This window comes from Aedes albopictus, chromosome 1 (assembly GCF_035046485.1).
Source record: "Aedes albopictus strain Foshan chromosome 1, AalbF5, whole genome shotgun sequence".
NCBI classification, from domain to species: Eukaryota; Metazoa; Arthropoda; class Insecta; order Diptera; family Culicidae; genus Aedes; species Aedes albopictus.
Window position 1 is genome coordinate 185,020,627 of NC_085136.1, and position 27,539 is coordinate 185,048,165.

Here is a 27,539-nt window from a genome sequence, read left to right on the forward strand (position 1 = left end):
AACGTAAACATCATTGTTTGACAAACATGTCACAATTCTAAAAAGTTGTGAAGTAATCGAAATCATCAGGAAAAAAACTTTCTGTGAGCAAAAATACCATCATTAAAGCAAAATTAAATAACAATTTCTGTGCAGATGAGTTGAATATTATGCAGAATGGATGTTGTAAGTGGTAAAAATATCCGAAAATGAAAGAAAATGGGAACAATTGCATCAGTGCTACAATGGACGTGTGCCAAATGCAATTTGATCAATCCGACGGAAAGCCCCCTTTGTCTTAACTGTAAAAATCCCCGACACTCGAGCATCGGAATTAAGAAGGACCAGCTTTCAAGCGCCGATATCAATAAACTGAACGATGTGCACAGGTAATTGAAAGACCTCGTAAAATTAAATTACCGAAATGAGCGATTCCTTCCTAGGTCATATAAACTACGGTAACCAATCGATTTTTCCTACCTACATATATCGTGCCTACTATAGAACGAAGTTGATTTAACCATGGAATGTTGTTTTAGAACATTATGATCCCAATAGTCTGTTTTAGGTTTTTTTTCTGGTATGTTCTCCATCACGCTATTCATCGCGGTGCGACTAATAACTGTATTTTTTTGTAATTGTAAAATTGTAATTTATTTAAGTACGACAGCCTGCTAGTTACAAAACATTTGCTCAGGTCAAGGAACCGGGGAAGAAGGAATAAGTGTTTGTGCAATTCAGAATCATAATTTCTATTTTATATTACTCATTTCAGTATCATAATGACCAAATTTTCCGTACCTGTTCATTCTTCTTCTGTGTGGCTCTACGTTCCCACTGGAACCTGGTCTGCCTCTCTCCAACTTAGTGTTCTTTGAGCACTTCCACAGTTATTAATTGGAGGGCTTTCTTTGCCAGCCATTGCATGAATTTGTATCTTGTTAAGCAAGCACAATGATATACTATGCCCAGGGAGTCGAGAAAATTTTCCCGAACGGAACGGGAATCGAACCCGCCGTCTCCGGATTGGCGATCCATAGCCTTAACCACTAAGCTATCTGGAGACCCGGTTCATTATGCAACTGAAATAAGGTGTATAATGAAAAATAGTTACATTTGAGTTACATATGAATGAATATATGAATGAATAATGAATACATTAAAAAAATATTGCATAAAATTTTGTATAGAACTCATTGCAAAACTCGATTTTTTCGGCACTCTTCGTATTTATCCAACTCGGCAAGCCTCGTTGGATAAATGTACGAGTTGTGCTGAAAAAATCATCTTTTTGAACTCGTTACATAAATAGCTGTTTACATTGACCATAAAAACAAATACATTGGAGTATTGCTACGTATCATTGTTAATCTATTTGGGCCCATATAGCCGAAGCGGTAAACGCACGCGTATTCAGCATGACCATGCTAAGGGGGACGGGTTCGATTCCCGGTCGGTCCAGGATCTTTTCGTAAAGGAAATTTCCTTGACTTCCTTGGGCATAGAGTATCTTCGTGCCTGCCACACGATATATGCATGCAAAATGGTCATTGGCAGAGGAAGCTCTCAGTTAATAACTGTGGAAGTGCTCATAACTAAGATGAGAAGCAGGCATTGTTCCAATGAGGACGTTACGCCAAGAAGAGAGAGAGAGAGACGTTAACCAATAGTAGCTGAATTGGCTCTGATAAATAAAAAACTGTCATCCTGACTGAATTGTCTTTACCAAGGATGGGATCATTCACTTGCAAAGACTTACATTCACATGATACTTTATCAGTTCAGAATCATGCGATCAAAAAACAGTGTATAGAGGAGTTATTTCCCACTCGCATAACAGTCAAAGATGGGACTGTTATGCGAGTGGGGGCAGTATACCTTGTAATATTTATATCTGAAAGTTTGCTAAATAACAAAAGGGTTTCACACGTATAGTAAAGTATGAATTAGTCAATATTTGACCGTTAGATAATGAGAGCAAAAAGTTCGTCGCAAAATGGGACTGACAAAATCGGGTCCGTACTGTATTTCCTTCTTTTGCCTTTTACGCCTGCTACGCTAGTATTGTTCAAGCAATAGAAAATCGGAATTTTTGACACGCGAAAATCTAAGTTTCTCCTAAACCGTGCGTCGGGCAAAGTGCGTTGGATATAGGACCAGATCCGCTGCCCAGCGCACTACAACCGACGTTAGGTTTTAGGTGTGGATTTGGAGAAAAATCGATTGTCGCGTGTGGGATAACTTCGGGTTTCAACCGCGACGACAATATATTCCTTGACAAAGTTACAGGTATATACTCCAACACACGATGACGTCATCAAGAAATCGCTCTCTTTCTCTCCTATGGGAAATTAGAAAACAACAGGACCAACACCTGTCAAATTTGACAGGTATTGGTCCTGTTGTTTTCAAACTCCTTGAAAGAGCGAAATAGATAGAATTTCACCGTGAGGTGGTCTGTACTTACACTGTGTTTCTGAAACGAGTTAATAGCAAGTGCATGGCCTGCAGTACATAAGGTCAAATATTTGACAGGGAAAGAACTCAAGCAACATCAGTTTGACATTAAGGCAAAACTGGATCCATTTCTTCCCTTTTTGGTTTTTTATTTTTTTATAAAATAACGAAGCAATATGTTCAAAATCGGTTTTCGTGCACATGTAGAGTATGGATCAAGGTATCTCCTAATTTTTTTTTTCAATTGGAATTTTTTTTTTCGTTTTTGCGGGAACCATTTTTAAACAACATTTCACAAAACATTTCACAAAAAAATGGTTTCTGCAAAAACGAAAAACTTTTTCCACCTGGAAAAAAATCAGGAGATACGTTGATCCATACTCTACATGTGCACGAAAACCGATTTTGAAAATATTGCTTCGTTATTTTATGAAAAATCTAAAACTAAAAAAATGAGGAAATGCTTCCAGTTTCGCCTTAATGAAAATTCGATCGAGTCAAACAAGATTGGTTTCTTTTTGAACAAATATTTGATTCTGTGTACCAACAGCTTATGTAACTTATTGCAAATGAATAATCATCCCTGAGCTTGACCTAAACAAGTTTTATATCAATATATGTAGGGTAACTCTCGCTCCCACTATTTACACCATGTCTTCAAAAATGTTTAAGGTGGCGATTTTCTGAAAGCCCCCCCCCCCCTTCAAAAAACTAAGAAAAATGCATTTGGTTAATCAATTTGATGGACCTCCCGTTAGTTAGAGCCACAACCATTTTGCGGACCCCTCGATTTTGATCAATTGTTGGCTCATTTAAACCGCTATAACTCAAAAGTTTCTCCAAAAACCACCTGATAACAAAATGTTGTTGAAAAGAGGAAAGATAGGGCTACTATTTACAGTTATCAAAAGTTGGGTCGGCCATATTGATTTTGGCCGCCATCTTGGATTTTTATACCAAAACTGTTTTTTCGCCATGTTGGCAACCACAGATTGTCAAAAATTTTACCTCAATTAAAAGCGGGACATTTTTACACAACATATCAAAAATTTAGAGATGTATCTTTTTGCTATCAAAAGTTATCTGCACTTTTGTCAAGGAGACGGCATCCTATTTTTTCACTATGGAGTTTGACAGGTTGGATTGTGCCTCCTTACGTGGAGCATAAATTTATGCTCCAGCCAAAATATTCACCAACACAGTCATGAAATTTGCATGTTTACCTTTTTACGAGGGATATTGGTGCAAAACGCTTGCATCACATTAGATCTCATAAAAGTGTTGATCATGAAAAAAGGGCATATTTGATAATTTTCAATTTGAGAGTGTCAATGTTTAGGTGAAGTACCTACAGAGAGTGGGAATTGTTTGTGAAAAGACACACAACACGTCTTTTCGCAAACATTGTTCGCCAAAGTGCGTTTTTCCTTATTTTCTCCCGCTGCTGTATTGAGTGAACGTTTGTATTAGTGAGCTCTGGGTGCGCATGATAAGCGGCAACAAAATCGGATCACCATAGCATCCCCGTGACTTTTGTTAATCATGACACTTTAGCGCACTGGGCCAGGTGCCGGTTGTTTACATAAATGCAGCGTTATTTCACAGTGTTTACAAACATTTATTTAAAATCTGAATCCACTAATAAAAAGTTGAAGGTTTCAGCTTTTCAAAACACCAAAAAAGTTTGAAAAGCAATGTCCGCATAATTGAGAAACAGTTAAAAACGGGAACGAACCTCCAATTTCCCCAAGTAACCCGAACACTGTCCGTCTTTACCCACCCTCAAGGCGGACCGTCTTACTCCCACACAACGCAAAATATTCATTCCACCACCGTTATCCATAATCCATGAAATTTACCTGAATTTCGTTGTGTATAGGACGGAACAGTTTAAAACTACTGGGAAACTCAAAATAAAATGCAAAAACTTAGCAATTTAATATTAAAAAGCCTATTTATTGCCGCCTCAAAATTAGATCCCATCGCAATAGCGTGTAGCCAGACAAATGATTGTTTATTTTTTGCACTTTGGACATATGTATTCTCTCATGGAGTGGTTCAATAATCATCAACTGATAAGAAGATAGAGTTAATCGTAAAAGAAAGCCAAATTTCAGCTCCCAAGTGACAGAACTATAGTCAGTGGTCCGTCTTGCCCACCCCCCAACTACTTTCATTCACCCAAATGGACTTGACAAGTTTGTTCTACAAAATCTAAAATAAATACCAAGTAATTTTGTCTCATTATCCAAATATTCACGAATGTAACCGCATAACAGTCACACTTGGAATACAAACTGGCCTCATAGTTTGATCTAATTATTTTTTCAACTATTCGCCCAGCATAAAAGAAGAGCTATAGAAGATTTTATTGTGAAAGGATTCATTTTGAATTTTTGGTAAATTTTGAAATATCGGTCATAACGCAAATTGCAAACTTTGAGCACCATTTTCTCCAATGCCTACTTTTGTCGAATGTGACTGTTATGCAGTTATGGGCAGTACACGCGAAGAAAAAGTTACTCAGAAATGAGTAAAATCCGCACAAATCTGAGCTAAAATGAGACAACACAAAAAATATGAGTAAATTGCATTTCCAGCGCTAGTGCTTGGCTAAGTGCTAAAATCTAATCAGTTTAGGCCGTAATATTTTTGACATTCGCACTTGAGCGCTAGCGCTGGAAACGCGTTCTTCAAAAAATTAAAAAAAAAACTTTCGTTTATGTTGTTTGAAATAAAGTAGGCACTTATTAATCATTAATATAATTGTCTTTTTTGTACTTGTTTTAATACTTACGCAGGATCTCTCGCGATGGTATACTTAAAGTTAAGGATAGTTTAGCAATTGCTCATAAAAATTTCAATAGAAAAAAAATTGTTCACAAAAGTGGTTGCAAGAACATCCGACGAAGTCATTCTCAACCAAACTTGTACCGCATTTGGAAATGCTACGGTTGTAACTATCAGAACAATTCGATAACCTGGCATTGCATCAACTGTGATTCAATCAGCACGCTAGCGCCAGTGTACAAAGGCAGCGTAAAAAAGCAATTGAATCAAAATGCAAATCAAAAGTCCTGTACGCCTGTTGTGGATGAGGAGAGCTGCAGTGAAAGCCTAATTGACAAGAAAGCTCTTAGCATGGAATGTATCGACAGAAGAAAGTGTCAACTGTGTATCTACAATCGCTTCAACCTGAAGAATACTGCTTGTGTGCACAAAAATATTGATGTGTTCAACTCAAACCATCTGGAACTTCAGTCTAGTTCTGGTGAGAAATCCATTCCTGACAAAAGTTACTCCAGGTGGAAGCAGAAAGTAAGCCCTAAAGAACATCCCAGTTGTTTTACCGATATCCGTGCTAACGAAAGAGGCAGTTGTTACTCAAACGAAAGTAAAACATTACAGCAATTTACGATAACGACCTTATCAAAAAAGATACGTGTTGGCCCAACACAAAGCGCTTCAGGTGAGAATCATCGAGACTGTGGTATATTTGTAACCGTTAGAGATTGGATAGTCAAGGCGGGTCCCAACCAATCCCGGGAATCTTCATCAGATCTAAAAAAATTGTCCAACGAACCTCAGCTACCGGACAATAGTAACCGAATGATTCCCTCGACTAAAGATAACGTCGTCAAGAGGGACACAGGACCAGTAGAACCCATATACGCTGTGATAAACAAACAGAACAAGCAAAAGAATCAGCAAAGGTCATCGAACCGACAACAAACGAGCATTTCCATGAACTTCGATAGGTATTACGAAAACGTTGAAGGTATTAGAAAACAGCAAGACAGTCATCAACCGGTAACGAACGACCAGGCTGGACCAGAAGGTTACTTGGAGACTAGCGTTTCTCATAAAACGGATAACTTAAACAACAATTCATCAACGGGTGACGATGTTCCCGTGTACGCTGAAATACAAAAGAAGATGAAAACAAGAAAGTAAGACTCCGTAATATTTGATGATGTTTTTACTTTTATGTTTTATTATGCTGCATGTTATAGTTCTTTCTGTGCAGTTTGATTAAAATTTTAATTTTATGTCTGATTTGTTTTAGAGATTATTTAGTTGTAAACTAACTTAAATATGTGTCCAAATATGTGTCAAATGTCAACTATGTGTCCAAACAAGCCGAGCTTAACACAAAGCGAATCGACCTGCTTTAGCAAATATTTTCCCATTTTTTATTAAGTATTTAAACTTAAAGCTAATTCTACACTAATATTTGCCCATGTGTAATAGTCTTTAGGGGATTTTTTTTATTACCGAACAGTTTGGGCCGAAGGGTCTCCGATTTCAATGAAAATTTCACCAGAGCTAGTAGAGGTCGTGGATATATGATCATATATGGAATTCAAAAAAAAAATCATAGAGGATTATTTTCCCAGAAAACGCTAGATGAAATTTCACGATTTTTCAAAACACCCCAAACTTCAAAAAATCACATCTCAAAAACTATGCATCGTAGAGCAAACTTTTTTGTAATGAAATCGACACCAAATTACCTCAGCAATCGAATAAAAATACACCGAGGGAAAAAAAATCTAAGGAAATTTTTTCACCATAGAGAAAAAACATCTAAAAATGCTGATAAACCCGGATAAAAAACTACCATTCATTACATGGTAAATATTATTTACATATGACTGGTTTTATTGTTCACAATGAAACACATAGTAGATATATTGTTACTTTTTACAATAGAAATCAAGCCCATATAGTTCGTACAATAAATGAACATAAGCTTTATTAGTGACTAATTGATTCGATTGTTTTTCAATAGTTCTATAATAATTTAAAGTTACTATCAGTAAATAGTTATTTATGCAACAAGTTGCAAAATGATGATTTTTTCAGCACGAGTTGTACATTTATCCAACGAGGCTTGCCGAGTTGGATAAATACGACGAGTGCTGAAAAAATCGAGTTTTGCAACGAGTTGCATACTAGTTATTTATGTAACGAGTTGCAAAAAGTTGATTTTTTCAGCACGAGGCGTACATTTATCCAACGAGGCTTGCCGAGTTGGATAAATACGAAGAGTGCTGAAAAAATCGAGTTTTGCAACGAGTTCCATACAAAATTTTATGCAATGATTTTTCATTATACAACTCATTTGAGTTGCATAATGTTCATAATGCAACTCAAATGAGTTGCATAATGAACATTATGCAACTATTTTTCATTATACAACTCATTTCAGTTGCATAATGAACCGGTACGGAAAAATAAGTCATTATGATACTGAAATAAGTAGTATAAAATAGAAATTATAATACTGAATTGCATAAAACATTTTTTGCAATTATGACAAAATACCCCTGAGTACGATCTTTTCTGACTATTCCCACATGTCTCAAGAAAAACCACGTGTGAGCATCCGCACAAGCGTAATTTTTTTTATCAGGTAGGCTGTGTTCGTAAGTGTCACAAGTATTCGGAGTCGCGTCGTCAAGAAGCGTTGTTTGCTGCTACTGCTTCTCGCTGTACGTCTGTTTGGCTGATCAAATCAGAATGGAAATCGCTTCTATTCAGATTAGATCTGTCGAAAAGACATAGAAGCTGCCACCGCATCCACATAAGACCACGAAAAAACATTAGTGTTTCGGAAAACTTGCGAAAAGTGTACCCCTGCAAAAGTGCCGAAAAGTAATACTTTTCGGCACTCTTAACAGTGCTGAAAAGTACTACTTTTCGGCACTCTTGAGCTAGTGAAGAAAAGTAGGCCGTTTCGGCACAGTTTTGGCGATTGAAAAATGCAATTTTATGCTACGTAGTTGCAAAAAATTAATTTAAGTTGTTTTTATATAGTTGCAAAAGTGCCTGCAAAGTACGCATGGACTTTTTATTGAAAAAGAGTTTATTTCTCAATTACACTTAAAAACAATTCGTAACAAATAAATAACAATAAATATTATTGTTGCTTGGATCATGTTTGTATAATCAAATACAAAATCACTTGACATATTTTTTCATAGTTTTCGTTTTAAATTTGAGTACAGTAGATGATTCGGTATCGAATGTTATTCATTTAATGTTAAACTTCAACGACTGGCAGACATCAAGCCGTGTTGGCAGAGGAAGCTCTCAATGAATAACTGAGGAAGTACTTATGGAAAACTAGCTGAAAAGCAGGTTTCAGCCAAGTGAGGACGTTACGACAAGAAAAAGATGAACAATGATTTTTCTAATGTTTTACAATAAATTAAAGGAATCTAATAAATAGTAAACTACCATTGATAACAATACAAATACAATTAGTTTAATGGGGTCAATTGAACCGATGTTGATGCAATAATATTTGTTGTTATGTAAACAGATTTCGCCTTTGAAAAACCAAAGAATTCATATTTCTCGGTAACATTTTTCTCCAGCATTTACAGATACTAATGGCCACATGAATTGTGAACGATTTATGGTATGGATCATACGACCTGAGGTCTGACTTATGATATTTGTCAGTTATCTGAAAAGTTTGATGATAGATCTTATCAACAGCTGCCAAGCAATACATACCAGACAGACATCAGAGTGTTTGATTCTTATCATAAAATGCCCATATCGTTCTGGCGGCCGTTAGTGCTCGTAAATGCTGGATATACAGTGACCCCACAATTTATGAATCGGCAAAACTGACCACAGTTTATGGATCACTCATGTGATCAACATGGTGATTCATAAATAGTGTGCAAAATTAAGGTGATTCATCGGTGTGGGGTCACTGTAAATGTTAGCGGAAAATATAAATTCGATGGATTTTCAAAAGCGAAAACTGCTTACAAATAACAACAAATATTATAGTATTTTTATTGTAACAACGATTCATTTGACGCCATTCAATTAATTGTATTTGTATTGTAAGAACAATGAAAAAACATTTAGATATGTTGTTTTCTTTTGAAAATTACCCTAAAAATGTCTCATAAAAACACAATACATTCTATTGTTTTTCGTGAAAAAGTGTATGAAAATTTTCTCAAAGTTTTATGGTTAAGATACATAATGACCACCATTTTTTATTGTAAAAGTTCCATTTACCATTCGCCGAATGGTATATAACAATAAAGGTGATGGTGAGTGTGCCGTGTAAATTACAATACGTTTAATGGTGAATATTTTTCGAAATAATGGTGTTGTAACAATAAAATTTATCGTATTTTAATGATATTTTTTATCAGGGAAAGTACCGTCTGTATTATAGATTATTTTCAACAAAACTTTTCTAAGCGCGAAAACTAATGTTCTTCCTTTCGTTCTTTGACACCAAAATGGAATCTCTTACCGTTTTGGAGATATAGCCAAAAAAACCAACGGCCAGTCGCTATATTTTCATTTTTCATGGGAAGCCTTCTACAACAGCGGCCGTTCACTTGTTGCAACACATTTATATTGCAACGAACAAATTACATTCGCTCATTGCAACGTAAGTTTAACACCAACGTGCATTGGAGTACACTGACAGCTCAGCTATGACAGCTATGCTCTATTATGATTCTTGAGATATGATTTTTTGAAGTTTGGGGTGTTTTAGAAAATTTTTAAAAATCGTGAAATTTCATCTAGCATATTCCGCGAAAATAGTCCTCTATGATTTTTTTGAATTCCATATATTTTCATCCAGACACGAATGCCACATAAGTGGTAAAGTGTCTTTTATACGACTTCGATGTGCCAGTGTCTACTCTTCAGCGACAATTTTCAGCACATTTTAGCAATGCAAGGATTTGAATTCATCGGAAAAGCCTTCATATTTTAGTATAACGACATCACTGTTAGTTAAGTTTTAGTTAGTATAGCTTTTATTGTGTGACTAGATTGTGTATGTTCCCGTTTTGCATTGTTTGTTTTCATTGTTTTTATTTTTTAAGATACAGAGTTTTTATGCCTCCTTGTTTTCAATGGGGCTTTCCCTGTCCAACTTCATTGAGACATCAGGTCAGATGAAGGGATTCATATGAATAAATAAATAAATAAATAAATATTAATAATAATAATAATATATTTTCATATATCTACGACCTCTAGCTCTGGTGAAATTTTCATTTAAATCGGAGACCCTTCGGCCCAAAACTGTTCGGTAATAAAAAAAAATCCCCTTTACCATGGTTTCTATCCTTGTTGAATTTCCAAAGAGAACATTGTATATTCTCAAGAGCGAATATTGTAATTTATCATTTATTGTTATTGATTTCGTTTTCGGTTTTCTCGGAAATAGCGGGGAATATCATGTCGGAAAATATTTGCGTTCCCTTTCCCCAGATTTACCAGTAATTATGCAGTGTTAGTTCTCAAATCCTGTATTTCTTAATATTTCTACTGTTACGTTTACATGTTTTTTTTCTATGCGTTATTTTTTCTGTGTGCTCTAAAATTTAACAATAAATAGAGAATGTCTTTCTATGTAAATTGTTTCTTACACAGACTTCAACAATTACCTAAACGAATGTGGACTTGTGGCAAATGTTCCTACGCTTACAATGCAATGTTCGCCGAAGTGTGTGACATCTGTTACTCGTCAAAGTCTAACCCGGTGACCGTCACTAAATGTGATAAAAACGTTTTCGGTGAGTTGAAGTAAATTTAAATGAATTATGTATTACAAAGTCTATTATAACTATTTGATTGAGGATTGGTATAACAGAATTGCATGATGAAGATTAATATGATTTATGGGGTTTCTCGAATGAGAAAGTTGTAGAACTTTTAGTAAAACTTGATCATTTATTGACCGAAGTATCATTATGCAATATCTCAATGACTTACCTTATCGATCAGGCTAAGGCCGGGGTGGCCTCTGCTGTACATAGTAGCCGCCTCCATTCCACTCGGTCCATGCAGTGCCGGATTTTGGCTTCGGGGGGCCCGGGGCAAACCCTATAATATGGGCCCCCAAAAACAAGAATTTAAATATATTAAACATACATCGATTTCTTTTCAATGTTGTGTATCATTATTATTTTTTTTTGTTTTTCTTACGGTTTAGGAAAAAATATGTCACACAACTGTTTTGTTCATTCAAAGGATACATTTAAAAAATATACCTTTTCCAAACCTTATCTCTAAAATTTTGGCAGATTATTCAAATAATCGAAAAAAAAACGTTACGAACATTTATTTTAATATTTATGCTAAAATTTCAAGTACCGCATTTAGGTTTACAGGGTAAACTATCTTATTTTAAACTTTCATAATCAACTGTATATTTTAAATTTTCATCCGAATTTACAAGATTTAAGAAAATTTTTAAACTAAGCGTTCAGTTCAGATTGCAATATTCTTCGAGTGAACAAATGTTCACGTGATGTTTTTGAAAACTAGGTTCATTACCTTCCCTCTCCCATGATAACATCTGTCCTCAACAAACTAATGCAGATGTATATTAAGCAGTTTGTTAGAGACGCTTTTTGTTGCAACTTAAAGTTCTAAAAAAGTTTTCTACTAAATTCATCATAAACTTCTAGGAGATTTTTTAGAAACTCGCGTATACCAAAATTACAGTTTTACCTGGTTATTGAATACGGTAATGCCTCTCTAGATATGAATTTGCTGCAACCAAGCATTAAAACCGATCCCTCAAAACAGTAATGCTGGGTGTTGCGGATCCCGATAAAAACACCGTTTTGTAGTTGCATTTGAGCAGCTTCAAAACTAGAAAATTTATTGAGATTAGTATAATTTGTTGCTTTTAGTTATAATTTATGTACATTTCAGTATTTGATACAAATCCGAACGCAACGTTGTTGTTTTCTCGGAGCCTCGCAGGACTCAATCTAATTTGGGTAATAAAAGGAATTAACAGAACATCGTCGTATTCTCGCGAGTCAACCCTTACCTTGTTCTGCTACAAATTTACTTACTTCAAAATAACTAAATTAATAAACGAACAATATTTCTTCCAGTTCTAATCGATCGAAGTTATTAATAGCTGTCACTTTTGATTTTCCTGCGTTTTTTCTTCTTTTTACATCGGACGTTCGTCTGAGAGAGTGGATGACAAACTCACGTACCAGTGTGCCCAGTCACAGCAACACTGGGAAATATACTTAAATTCTGCGGTTAGATTGTTTAGCAATTAAAATATAGTTTTTAAGGTTTTTAAGCTTAATCGAGAGAGCAAAATGTTTTTACATCAACAATTTGATATTTAGGACTTTGATGGTAAATTATCAAAAAAATATAAAACTTGAAGGGAAAATTCAGATTATGAAATAATCTGGATACCCTTAAAGAACTCAATTATACATGTATGTATACTCTAGAATATATATATAAAATATAATCGTCTGTTAAAGTACATTTTATATGGTTTTGTTGAAGAAATATATTGTGCTTCAGGATTTTTGGGGGGCCCCTCTAATCGGGAGGGCCCGGGGCACTTGCCCCCATTGCCCCCCCCTTAAATCCGGGCCTGGGTCCATGGCTGTTTGTCTTCAGTTCCGCACTCTGCGTAGGGTCCGCAGATCGTTCTCCACTTGGTCGACCCACCTAGCTCGCTGCGCTCCACGTCTTCTTGAACCGGTCCGATGACTCTAGAGAACCATTTTAGTCGGGTTGCTATCCGACATCCTGATGACGTGACCCGCCCACCGTAGCCTCCCGATTTTCGCGGTATGGACGATGGTTGGTTCTCTCAGCAGCTGATGCAGCTCGTGGTTCATTCGCCTTCTCCAAGTCCCGTCTTCCATCTGCACTCCGCCGTAGATGGTACGCAACACCTTCCATTCGAAAACTCCAAGGGCGCGTTGGTCCGTAGGGTCCATGTTTCGTGCCCATAGAGGACGACCGGTCTAATCAGCGTTTTGTAGATGGTTAACTTCGTGTTACGGCGAACTTTATTTGATCGTAGAGTTCTGCGAAGTCCAAAGTAAGAACGATTTCCTGCCACAATGCGCCTCTGAATTTCTCTGCTGGTGTCGTTTTCGGCGGTCACCAGTGAGCCCAAGTACACGAATTCTTCAACCGCCTCGATTTCATCACCGTCGATATAGATTCGGGGTGGCGGGCGCGGTGATTCCTCCCTGGAGCCCTTTGCCATCATGTACTTTGTCTTCGACACAATAATGACTAATCCGATTCGCCTGGCTTCACTCTTTAGTCGGATGTACGTTTCCGCCATCGTCTCAAATTTACGAGCAATAATATCTTCGTGAAAATCGTTTCACTCGTGTTTATCCCCGCTCTCCTAATTACACCCTCTAAAGCAATGTTGAACAGCAAGCACGAAAGACCATCACCTTGCCATAACCCTCTGCGAGATTCGAAGGGACTCGAGAGTGTCCCTGATACTCGAACTACGCACATCACTCGATCCATCGTCGCCTTGATCAATCGTATCAGTTTATCCGGAAATCCGTATTCGTGCATAATCTGCCATAGCTGTTCTCGATCGATTGTATCATACGCCGATTTGAAATCGATTAACAAGTGATGTGTGGGCACGTTGTATTCGCGGCATTTCTGCAACACCTGGCGGATGGCGAACATCTGGTCCGTTGTAGCGCGTTCACCCATGAATCCAGCCTGATATTGCCCCACGAACTTTCTTGCAATCGGTGATAGACGGCGGCATAAAATTTGAGAGAGTAAGATACACCGGGGCAAGTTGAAACGAGTGGGGCAAGATGAAACAGCGGGTTAACATGATGTTTTCTAATGATAATAAACAGTTTGATTGCCATAACGCATAGTTTTTGATTCAAACAATCTTTTAACGAAGGATCCAACGGCAAGCCTCGTTGGATAAATGTACGACTCGTGCTGTAAAAATCTTCATTCTGCACCTTGTTGCGTAAACTACTATTTATGCAATTTCTCATCGTAAAAGGCTGTTTTACCTCACGCAAATCTGCCAGGAAAAGGCCTACTTTCCCACACCAAATTAACAGTGCTGTAATGGTTTATTACAGCACTGATTTGCGTTGCGTAATGAACCATTACAGCACTGTTTTCAGTTTTGGTCAACTTCTTGATGCTTTTTGGATGCAGTTTTGAAAAATTGTGACAACTGCACAGTTTAACCTGCTATCATCAGATTTTCTTAATCATGACTATGAACATCAGTGTGCAGTTTGATGAACAAGTTTTGTAAAAAACTATCTTCAAGCGGTAATTCTTGAAATTGCAAAAAACGTTGTACGCAACTCGGTACAGAACTTGATTTTTACAGCACTCGTCGTAATTATCCAACTCGGCAAGCCTCGTTGGATAAATGTACAACTCGTGCTGTAAAAATCCTCATTCTGCACCTTGTTGCGTAAACTATTATCTCGAAATATTCACACATTACTTTGCATCTCAATGCATAACTGTGAAAAATATTACGTTTACTACAAAATCGTTCAGATTTGTGTTATAGGGTACAAAAAACCATACACAAGAATAGTACATACATCGAAAATGGTGACTATTCTTAACGTCTGATAACACAAAAGTGATGAAAAGTCAAATGGCACTGATATGCGAGTAGAGGCTGTGTTCTGTATATATAATTAACTACGTCAAATATATTGTAATAAGAGAGTTTTAAGAAGTTGAAAACACTTTACACTTATTGATCAAAAGAAAAGGCTTTTTTTATATTTTTGTAGTGGATATAAGACCCAAAACATAGCTGCATATACACTCCCGATCAAAAGTTTGTGGTCACCCCCTCAAAAACATGTATTTTTTTAGGCCCATATCTCCGCCAATTTGCGCCCGATTTCAAAACCCTCGGTCTCGTTTAAAAGATAATAAGTCAAAGTGACTTTGAACATGATTTATGTGAAATTTTTACAAAAATATTTGTATGTAAACTTAACCCAAAGTTGCCCAATTTCCTCAAAATATAAACTTACGGCAGTGTCGCTGGAAGTTGGGTCGATCAAATTTTAAGATGAGAGCGGTAATATAGCCTATTTTCTATTAGCTTTCAACTGCTTTTTGTTGAACTTAGCTAAAAAATCTATAAAAAAAGTCACTAAGTACCGTGGAGTGCACTAATTTCGCACGGGTCCAAATTTCGCTCACTGGTAATATTTAGAGATCATAATCATAGAACTAATTGTTGAATTGTTCAAATTTTACTTTAGATAGTACCGTGAGGTCGCCATTCACCGCTCATGCCCCATTCACCGCTCATTTTGGGTCAATCATACAAAAATGGTCAAAATGTTAGTAAAGTATCGTAAAAAAAGTGAATGTAACATGCTGCCACATTAAAGAACTATCATTTCAAGTTTTTATATTGGTATACCTGAAATCACGTTCTCAAAAACTATTTCTCACACTGCGCTGCAGGACAACATGGGAACTGTTCAGGGCAAACAGCGGAAGAAATATCCAACAGGTAAACCCCGTTAAAGATTCCATTTTAACAAAACAGGTTGAACTGAACGTCATGAATCATCAATACTTTGGTAAATAAAAGTTATTTTGTTTTTATAAATGAATAATTTCTGTGATTCAATGAAAAAATAATCCAGTGAGCGGTGAATGGATCCATTATGAGCGGTGAATGGATGCATGAGCGGTAATAGGAGCCAAGAGATAACACATTTGAATTTTTATTTTTTCGGTTGTAAACATATTTTACAATCGTTTTATATTTTTTCTATAATAACAACAATTGTTGAGTTGTTAACGTAAAGTAAAGTGAAATATTCGCAAACGTCGATTTTTAATGTCATACATTTTACGGAAATGCCGTTAAATGAGCGGTGAATGGTGACCTCACGGTATAGCTAAGTGAAATATGGACAATTGTACAATTAGTTTTATTATTATTATCAGTGAGCGAAATTTGGACCCGCGCGAAATTAGGGCACCCCACGGTAAATTAACTCATGATGTCATCGACCAAAAGTTTGAGGTCACCCCTCAATATGATGCATCAGCCAAAAGTTTAAAAAAGATTATCATGGAAAAATGATTTGGTGATATCTTCGTCATCTGTAGTTCAATTTTAATTATTTTAGGCTCATTTCAAAGATAATTAACTAAATTTACTAAATTTGACGTATTCATCGATTTTTATGTATAAAAATGTTATGTAAAGTTAACATAACACATTTCACCAAAAAATGAGGCAATTTAACGTTTTTGGTATGTGAATTTTAAGAGGAAACAAATCCACCGACGGTGACAAACCATCATCGTTTAGCAAAAACTTAAAAGCAGTTTCCTCGCTGAAACCTCAACCATTGTTAATTAAAAATTATCACTGCACTCTTGTCACCATTTATCATTCATTATGCTTCAAATAAGCCAATAAGAATTAAAATTGAATGAAAGATGATGAAGATATCAACAAATCACTTTTTTCATGTTTTACGGCAGTGACCCCAAATTTTTGGCCGATACATCATTTTAAAGGGTGACCCCAAACTTTTGGTCGATGTAATTTACTGAATAACTTTTGTTTCTAGATTTTTAAGCTAAGTTCAATAAGAAGCAGTTGAAAACCAATAGAAAATAGGTTATATTACCGTTCTCATCTTGAAATTTGGTCGACCCAATTTCCAGCGACACTGCCGTAAGTTTATATTCATTTTTTTAGAAAATTTGGCAACTTTCAGTTAAGTTTACATACAAATATTTTTATAAAAGTTTCACCTAAATCATGTTCAAAGTTTCTATGACTTATTATCTTTTGAATAAGACCTACCGTCGTGCGGGGCTACTTTTGAAATGCGGGGCTTCTTTGGACACTTTTGAATATGGATTTTTTGAATTCAAAATATGGTTCAAATCTGTTTGATGTCTTTGGGACTATTATGAAGCAATATTTTCCCCTTCATTTGAATGAAATTGTTTTTCAAACAGACCCTTTATTGCTTGTCAGGACGCGAAAAAACATCGAATAAACCAATACAATATATATAACGTATCAGAACATTTGATCTGTATGCATTGTTCCTACAGTTCATAAATTTCGAAGGGTTGATCAATTCATTCAAAATGTATCAACGTAGCATAAACAATCGAATATTTGAATCGTTATACATTATAAATGACCTTTTCACCTAAATAAAGGATTGTTGGTCCCTTTTTTAAGGCTGTCTATATTACAATACAACGCTGCGCATAATACCAAAGATAGCATAGAACCATCTAAAAACGCATATATTTATTGAAATCATGTACGATATAGTATGCTACAGTATTGGTACAATATAGTTTTCTAAATAATTCTGGAATTTTATGTAAAGTTTTGTTAAAGTTAAAAATGTTCAAAGCAGCCCCAACCAGTTCTATATGAGATGTGTCCGATTGGTGTATGAACAACTTTTTGTTTATTGATGGATTTAGCTTAAATTTTGCATACATTCTACATACATACTCACGATTATTGTATGTAAAAGTTGTAGAAATTCATTCACTACTCCGGGAGTTATAATGTCATAAAGTTGAAAAAACATGAAAAAGTGTATAAAGAAGCCCCGCACAAACAACGCAAAACACAAAAAAAATAATCTAGTACAATCGGTAAGATATAATGTTAAAAAAATAGATCACTAAAAGTTCTATAACTTTCTGAACATTTATCTAATTTTACTTGAAATTTCAACAAATTACCTTCATTACATGGACCACTCACGGCTATAATTTCAGCGAAAAATATGACGAAAAAAGTGGTCGTATTTATCCCATTACTGGATACGTTGCGCACGGTGTGTTGAAACAGGATTATTATCGCACTTTCATGAACCTTAAATATTTTTTCGTTATAAGTTAGCCTTAGCTGTATATATTAAGATTCTGGAGGTTAAAAAATCTTTCATCGGGGAAAATTAAAATAAATTCGATTTTAGTAGTTTACCACTTTTCCCATATGATATGGTATTACGCAAAACTGATGAGCCTAAATTCCGCTACAAAAAGTCCCCTTTCTAATAATAAATTTGGAACCATTTAGAGAGAAACTAATGTAAAAGTCTTCACAACGAGTTTAAATTTGTTTGGCGTTCGTTTCATGTGTCCAGCCCACTACAGTCTGCCGAAAGTCATAAATCATAAAAGTCCACATTTCTTCCATTTGTGTGGCACATAGATATTTGCATTGGAGGTAAACAAATACTTTCCATTAGTACGACTCATAAATTTGAGGAAGCGCCATACACCTGTGACCGTAGCATTTACTCTCCATGTGCTAATTTGCCTGAAATGGTGGGTATTGGTTGCATGTCAATTTCTTTGCATGCCAAATCGTGTAACGATACAGCTAAACGACGATCACACCGCCAAGAAAGATGCTTCGATTGGAAAATCATGAAACAAATTTGGTGACTTAATCACGCCTATTTTTAACATTCATGTTAACTTGTTTTGAGCTAGTTTAGCAAAAACTCTGATAGCTCTTCGAATATAATAAGAACTTTTATGTATATTATGCTCTGATTTTGCTGGGCTCGATGTTTTACTAACTAGTGAAAATTCAGCCTATAAATACTTTTGTTGGCATGTAGGGCACATAGGGCCGATTTCTTCACCCTGGCTTAAGCGTTAAACCTGGTTTAACTATATGGGTAATCCTGGTTTACAGGTTAATCAGAGGTGAAGAAATCTGCACTTAGAGAACAGCTTTTGATTACTCTTTCGGTACACGTCCTTGATACACGTACTTAAAGATAAGCATAAGATTTTGGAATTTTCTGCTCTCAGTCTAATAAATTGCGTTGATTAATCTTCTATCATCGCCGACGTTTCGGTCCGGCTATTGGCCCATCTTCAGGGCTCGATACACAAATCAACAGGCCACACAAATTTTGCAAACATTTAAACAGTCGGGTTGTAAAGGGTCACACCGTCTGGTACACTTTTGGGCCATCCGTTCCGGTTTGGTTTTGGAGGATTCCCTAGCTGGTGTACGGATACTACCTGCTATCAGCCGGTCGGTTCAGACTATTTCCCCTACTGATCTGCTGTTTACAATCATTTATAAAATAAAACTACAGATAACCCAGACGAACATAGTAAAAAAATCACTGCACGAGACTACCATTAAAAATTCATAAGATTACTTGTAAATTGATATGTTTCCAATATATTTTAGGCTTATGCTATAAGATGTCATTCACATTGACATATATTAAGCATGCGTTGAATTCGGTAAATTCTTAATAAAAACTTATGATGTTTTGAAAAAGATTTCAATACAATTTCTATAATTATTCTTGACCAAATGATTGTTTGATTAAAAAAATGTTATGACATTCAAATGGGACTAGATAATATCACGTTAACCCGCTGTTTATTCTTACCCTACCCGTTTGAACTTGGCCCGGTGTACCTTATTTTAAACCAAATGTTGAATAATCATTTTTGAATGCATTTACATAATATAACAACGCCAATCTAATGTATTTTGCGTCAACTTTTTGTTGTTTGAGACTTAACAGCACACTTAACCCTAATGGTATCATAATTTTAAGATTTTGTATGGACAAAGTCCTCAACGGTTCAGAGGCAGAACTTTTACAAATGAGTCATGCTCTCTCAGTATAGTCGACTCATACTTTTTGGCAAATATCCATGTGGATGTGGTTTGACATGCAAAGTATGTGCAACAAATAACCGCCATTTCAGACAAGTTAGCACATGAAGGGTATGTGCTGCAAATGCTACGAGCAAGAATGGGATCATTCATTTGCAATCATTGACATTCACTTGCGAATAACTTGCTTCAGAGACGTCGTATGGAGCACTTTTTGATTTTTGTTTTACCTGAAACTTTGTAGAACATTGTACTAGCGTAGCGTCAATAATAAAGTCAACAGAAGGCAGCAAACGCAACTCTCCATGGCGTGAATGTAATTTACATTCACCGCGTGGAGAGTTGCCTTTACAGCTCGTTCACGAATTTGGTATGCGTGTCCGACCCTAATGCTATTCGGAAAACTATCAGATAAAACTACAAGGTTCAATTCATCCATACATTGTTTTTTGATAGAATGCTTCTGAATTGAGATAGTATCAAGTGAATGTAAAACTCTTTGCAAATAAATGATCCCATCCCTGACTCTTAGCTCACAGGTGTATGGCGTTTCCTCGAATGTATGAGTCGCACTAATGGAAAATATTTGTTTACCTCCATTACAAATATCTATGTGCCAGACAAATGGAAGAAATGTAGACTTTTATGATTTATGACTCGGCAGACTGTTGTGGGCTGGACAAATGAAACGAACGCCAAACAAATTTAAACTCATTGTAAAGACTTTTACATTCGTTTCTCTCTAAATGGTTTCAAATTTATTATTAAAAGGGGACTTTTTCTAGCGGAGTTTAGGTTCATCAGATTTGCGTAATACCATATCATATGGGAAAAGTGGTAAACTACTAAAATCGAATTTATTTTAATTTTCCCCGATGAATGATTTTTTAACCTCCAGAATCTTAATATATACAGCTAAGGCTAACTTATAACGAAAAAATATTTTAGGTTCATGAAAGTGCGATAATAATCCTGTTTCAACACACCGTGCGAGGCTATTATACTTTGCCTGTAAAATTAAATTATTTTAACTTAAGTGTTTACAATTTTTGAACAACACTTCATAACATTTTGGGATTGCCAACAGATCATTTAGATCATTTCCATATTCTAAATTGTATCAATCTCTCGTTTCATAATATTATCGTTTCCTATATATTTTGCAGATTACCGCAACGAGAACGATTTCACGGGAATTAAAGATACAGACTTTCCGCAGGCGTCACTAAGATCTATTTCAGGTTTTAACGAAATTCCGGCGATTGTTAAAGTACCCATAGCAACTGGTGAACAAGATCTGGACGATGATTATGCTGCCACGTGTAAGTTATCTGCCAACTAAGTTTCTGATGGTACCAGTTTCCGCATTGCCATTGCAAGGAATTTGCACATTTTTTTACGGTTGTATTCCTGCAAGGCTACAACGGATTTGTATAAAAAAAAACAGAATGATGTTGATCAGCTCATGATACTCATTCAAAGCTCATTCCACAAAATAAAGTAACAAGTAGGATATTCAAACAGGTTTTGTAATGCATATTTTCCAATAAAATATGTATGCAAATGCAAAACATGATTTTTGTTTCCAGCCTTATTGGATAAACATACGACTCGTACTGCTACTACAGGGGGTGGCCAAAATGTTTGGGATAGGCAACATTTTTTTCTCCCACAAAAAAGTTCAACATGCTGTAACTTTTAATAGAATGCATCAAAAATTCTCAAATTTTGACTGTTTGTCAACCTATTTTATGTGCATCATTGGTACAAATTTGGGCTCGATTGGGTAATCTTTCGCGACGATAGATTGACCTTTCTTGTAAAACACTATTTTTTAGACAACCAATTTTTAAAATGTCATATCTCCGAAACCAGTGAACCGAATCGAGTGAATGTTGAACGATTACACTGGTTTACAGCATTTTTGAGCTCGGTAAGCTGATGATCATTTTCGGTGTAGAATCATGCCCTGAGTTCGAAAAATCGAAGGAAAAAAAATACAAGAGAGCGGAAATTTTTTCGACTTTCCATACAAGGTTGATGATTTGAAATCGATTTTTGTTCTATTTTTAAGCAAAGTCGTCCACTTCATCTCATTCTCCGTAATCAATGCTCCGATTGAGCTGAATTTTTTACTGTAACTCGTCTACATATGACATGTCAAATAAACGTTGAGAAAGAAATTTTGGATGGTTTTTTTTCTTATTCAAAAAAAAAATACATTTCTTCATATATTTTTGGAAATTTTGCTGGAATTTAAGGAGATTGTCCCCAAAACTCGCCAATATCTTGAGTTCCATCAATCTGACGCAAAACCTGCATTTAGATGATCAAATGGTATTCTATTCAGCTTTTAATTTATGGAAAAATATTTAAAATTGGTTGAACAAAACGCAAGATATTTTAATCTTATTAAATTACATATTAAAAAAAAAACTCAATATTGAGCTAAAACTCAAAAACTGTTCTACTTAAAAATTTTTGGAGCACGGTTTCGAAATCAGCGCTAAATTATGCTTCAAAAATTTTGGTCGTTGACAGAAGTTCACGACTTTCGTTTTATTTTGTAAACTACCGTTATCAACAATATATTGATACTTGATGCGACATTATAAAATGTAATATTTTCTCACGACGAATAGAGTTATACTGGTTCGTCATTTTCACCCATATAGAGGAAAATAAGTCAAATTTACAATTTCACACAAAAAATACCAAATGTGTTCTTCCTTCAATCCAAAATGGCTCTAATATATCTAATTAGAGATATCTTAAGAGCAGAAGTAGAAAATCTTTGGATATCAAAACTAAAATTTAATGACATTGATGTAAAAATTTTACACTTTTTCGAGAAAGACCCAAAAAGTTTCAATCCATGATAACTTTTTTAAATGTTTTAAAACTATCAATGTTTTAATAACTAGTGAAGCACTAATATATTGTTACGTTCAAATTTTCATTCAATTCTGTTCGCTGGTTTCTGAGATATGACAGTTCAAAAATAAGTCCTCTGAAAAATAGTGTTTTACGAAAACGGTTCTAGCTTCGCGAAAAATTTACCAATCGAGCGCAAATTTGAACCAATGATGTACATATAGGGTAGAAGCTTCAGTTTTGGCCAGCCCGGAGTTTTGGCCATAGTGTGATATTCGGCCTGTTACGATCTAAATCGGCATCAATTTATTTTTTACTAGTAGATTCTAATATAATATGATGATTACAGCTGTGAAACCCATACATTTTGATTAAAAACTGGAAGAAAAAAATATGTTTTCTTAAAAAATCAGCTCCCATATATCTATTTTGGCCAGGGTGCTTCTAATTTGGCCACTCCCGTAAGAAATACACGCGATTGGCCAAAATAGAAACCAAAGCTGAGAATATGGCCAAAACTGCGACAATACTTCTATTTTGGCCAGTGGCACTTTTAATACGAAAATCAAGTATTAGCTTGATTTCTGCATTTTTATATTAAAGTATAGATCGAAACCTTTCATTTAACACATTGCTAGTTTTCATTGGATTATTGGTTATTTTTTTTATGATTTCCCTTTGACTGGCCAAAACCGGTGCCCGCACCCTAGTAGGTTAACAAACAGTCGAAATTTGAGAATTTTTGATGCACTTTATGGAAAGTTACAGCATGTTGAACTTTTTTACAGCATGTTGAAGCCTATCCCAAACATTTTGGCCACCCCCTCTACCTATTTTATGATTGTAATTAAGGCATGAGCGGAAACTGATACGATGGTAGGTATTTCTCTTTTGAAAAATCAAATTGACATTTCTTCGCTTTTCTCAGCAAAAACGATGCAAGACAAAGACTGGACATGTAAAAAATGTACCTTAGTTAATGCACCGACAGCGTTAGCATGTGCGGCATGTGGTGGATCAAAACTGCGCAGTATTTCTAGTATAGAAGAAACGACGTTAAAGAAAGGAGAATTTTGGTCTTGTGGGAAATGTACATTGAAAAATTCGTTAACTGACAATATTTGTGGAGCATGCAAATTCCAAAGAAACATAGCAAATGCAGGTGAGTATTAGGGAGAGTCAACGTTGTATACTAAATTTCTGTAATTTTATCGTATTTAAGCAGAACAAGGGTTCCCAGATTTCTTTCAAGGCACAAAATTTTAGCACTTAAGTAATTTTATGCAATAAGAAGCATAATTTCAATTTTGTTGTGTCCCATTTCACTATCATAATGGCCTATTTTTCCACATTGGTTCATTATGCAACTGAAATTATTTGCATAATGAAAACTAGTTACAATGTCAATTATGCAACTTATATTTGAGTTGCATTATGGACATTGATTGGATAAAGAAGAATAAAAATCATTGCATACAACTAAACTCGATTGTTTTAAGCACCCTTCGTATTTATTCAACTCGGCAAGCTTCGTTGGATAAATGTACGACTCGTGCTGAAAAAAATCAACTCTTTGCAACTCGTTACATAAATAATTATTGCATATTTTTTTCTTCATGTAGGTCAAACACAAACTCATCTAGCAACTCCAAGTGTGACAAGACTGGCTCGTTGTCCATCGCCTAAATCCGACAAAACAGTAGTTAATTCCGGAGCGGTACCGAAGCGTCATAGCACAGGAAGTTTGATGGCTAAAACGTGTAACTACAGTGCAGAGGCTGAAAAAAATCGATCTAGTGAAAAAACCTGGCAGTGCCCAGCTTGTACATTCGAAAATTCTTCTGCAAGTGTAGTTTGTGATATATGTTCTAGTCACCGATTAATCACCAAGGATATTGCGTGTTCAATCAATGTAAATAGTGATATTTTAAAGCACGAGAGCAAACTAATGGAAAATCTAAGGCAAATTGAGGAATCTGAAGCACTCAGCAAATGGATCAACATTATTCAGTATTGTAAGGAGAACAGCGAACTCTTTGTGGATGATTCATTTCCACCAGCAACAAAAAGTCTGTATTATAATCCATCATCCAACATAGAAGCCAACCCGGTTGTGCAATGGCTGCGACCTCATGAAATCAGCTGTGACGGTGGAAACTTTCCTCCTTGGGCTGTTTTTCGAACACCACTACCTTCAGATATTTGTCAAGGTGTATTGGGAAACTGTTGGCTACTGAGTGCGTTAGCCGTGCTAGCAGAAAGGGAAGACTTAGTTCGAGAGGTCTTAGTCACTAAAGACATGTGCCCACAGGGAGCGTATCAAGTGAGACTCTGTAAGGATGGGAAGTGGACAACGGTATTGGTAGACGATCTGTTGCCTTGTGATAAGAAAGGACACTTAGTTTATTCCCAAGCCAAACGAAAACAGCTTTGGGTTCCAATAATTGAAAAGGCAGTCGCTAAAATTCATGGATGCTACGAAGCGCTAGTCTCTGGTAGAGCTATTGAAGGTTTGGCAACATTGACCGGCGCCCCATGTGAAAGCATACCTCTTCAGCCAAGTTCCATTCCATTACCTAGTGAAGATGATCTCGACAGGGACTTGATATGGGCACAACTACTAAGTTCTAGACTAGTGAAATTCCTGATGGGTGCCAGTTGTGGTGGAGGAAATATGAAGGTGGATGAAGACGAGTACCAAAGAAAAGGACTTCGCCCGCGCCATGCATACTCAGTATTAGACGTTCGGGACATTCAAGGAAATCGATTGTTGAAGCTGCGTAATCCTTGGGGTCACTACTCATGGCAAGGTATGTGAACTCGACCCCCTCCTGCTTTATGATCTTGCCAATTTTAAACATTTGCTTCAGGTGATTGGTCTGACGATTCTCCTCTATGGACTGAAGAGTTGCGAGATGTATTAATGCCCCATGGAGGATCCGAAGGAGTGTTTTGGATATCATTCGAAGATGTGCTCAAGTGAGTTAAAATACACTGGGATACCTATACAAATTGAGTGTTAATATAACGTATTGTGATTCAGGTATTTCGATTGCATCGACATATGCAAGGTTCGCAGCAACTGGAACGAAGTACGATTACTAGGAACCTTGCAGCCACTTTGCGCACTCTCTTGCGTTCTTCTGACTGTTCTTGAGCCAACGGAAGCAGAATTTACTCTATTTCAAGAGGGACAAAGGTATGTCTTGGAGGTATCAAAACATAGATGCGAGCTCCAAGCTTTTTTGTTCAATTTTTGAACAGTAGCTTTTAAATTAGTTTTCGGCGAGAAAAAAAAAATATAATTGTTGTTCACGTCCCAAACCATTTGATAAATAGACGTACAAACTAATATCCAACTTTTATGCAGTGATCACGACATTGTCAATCGCTCTATCATAATCATCTGTAATGTTTGATTTATTCACAGGAATTCTGAAAAATCTCAACGATCTCAGCTTGATCTTTGCGTTGTTGTATTTAGAACCCGAAATCCAGCAAAACCGGAAGTAGGCAGATTAGTAGAACATAGTAAAAGACAGGTACTTTGCTTTTCGTTTAGTATATACAATACATATTTAAAAACTTTTATTCATTCGTTTCGACTCACAGGTTCGCGGTTTTGTAGGGTGCCATAAAATGCTAGAGAGGGATCTCTACCTACTGGTGTGTCTTGCATTTAATCATTGGCACACGGGCATCGAGGATCCCTCGTTATATCCACAATGCGTTTTAGCAATCCACAGCTCAAAAAAGTTATTGGTCGAACAAATAACTCCTCCGCCGTATCTTCTGGCAGATGCCATAATCAGCCTTACGTTAACTAAGGGTCAGAGACACGAGGGTCGTGAAGGAATGACAGCCTATTATCTCACGAAGGTATGCATGAGCATCTCTAATAATTTCAGGCGTGTACAATATTTGATGTATTCTTTTTACATTTTAGGGTTGGGCAGGTCTTGTTGTAATGGTAGAAAATAGACACGAGAACAAATGGATTCACGTGAAATGTGACTGCCAAGAAAGCTACAACGTAGTTTCAACTAGAGGAGAACTGAAAACGATCGACTCGGTACCTCCTTTGCAACGACAGGTGAGTGATCTCGTAAAGTATGTAAAATTTAATTGCAATGTTTTATTGTTTATTCCCTAGGTAATAATCGTACTCACGCAGCTGGAAGGTAGTGGAGGGTTTAGCATCGCTCACCGCTTAACACACAGACTGGCAAACTCAAGTGGCCTGCATGACTGGGGCCCACCTTCGGCAACACATTGTCCCCCAATTGACAACGTGTACGATCTCCACTCTCCACGTTTGATAACTTAGAAAACACCGTCAGTCCCACATCATTCTACACCCCACAACCACAGAGCTCTCTACGATGAATAATAAAAATTTCAGATAACTTTAAAAGCAATCCCCGGTTTTTTGTACGAACTAGCCTAATTAGAATAAACATTAAACAGACCTTTCCTATTTCTACACAGAGCGTCATGATTTACCTCCTTTCGTGAAGCCAATGTTCACATCATGGCAAATCCTTTGCGGTTCACTGTACTTATTAAATTGTCGTCGCGGTTAAAATCCGAAGTTTTCCGACACTCGACAATCGATTTTTCTCCAAATCCACACATGAAACCGAACGTCGGACGTAGTGCACTGGACAGAGGACCTGGTCCTCTATCCAGCGCAGTATGTCCGACGTACATTCGGCGGACGGTTAAGGAATAACAACGATTTTTTACG

The 27,539-nt window shown here is 36.2% G+C and overlaps 1 protein-coding gene across 2 annotated transcripts; it reads left to right on the forward strand.

The window, feature by feature from the left end:
- Positions 1-27,275, forward strand: LOC109405486 (calpain-D). Of its 2 annotated transcripts, XM_019678573.3 has the most exons (12): positions 1-368; positions 5,238-6,386; positions 10,867-11,009; positions 21,085-21,240; positions 23,721-23,954; positions 24,415-25,602; positions 25,663-25,771; positions 25,836-25,991; positions 26,223-26,334; positions 26,405-26,671; positions 26,739-26,885; positions 26,946-27,275. In XM_019678573.3, the coding sequence occupies exons 1-12, from the start codon at positions 199-201 to the stop codon at positions 27,117-27,119; spliced, it is 4,005 nt and encodes a 1,334-aa protein (XP_019534118.2). In that variant the 5' UTR covers positions 1-198; the 3' UTR covers positions 27,120-27,275. The 2 variants fall into 2 exon arrangements, with proteins under 2 accessions (XP_019534118.2, XP_019534119.2); XM_019678574.3 differs by lacking the exon at positions 5,238-6,386 and having other exon boundaries at positions 3-368.
- The last annotated feature ends 264 nt before the right edge of the window (positions 27,276-27,539 follow it).

What these genes read in the sequence shown, in the direction of transcription:
- LOC109405486 (XM_019678573.3), top strand. Translation starts at nt 199, where the DNA reads ATGGGAACAATTGCATCAGTGCTACAATGGACGTGTGCCAAATGCAAT. An exon ending in AAGAAGATGAAAACAAGAAA is followed by an intron (nt 6,387 to 10,866) that starts GTAAGACTCCGT and finishes TTTCTTACACAG; the next exon opens with ACTTCAACAATTACCTAAAC. An exon ending in AAGAAACATAGCAAATGCAG is followed by an intron (nt 23,955 to 24,414) that starts GTGAGTATTAGG and finishes TTCTTCATGTAG; the next exon opens with GTCAAACACAAACTCATCTA.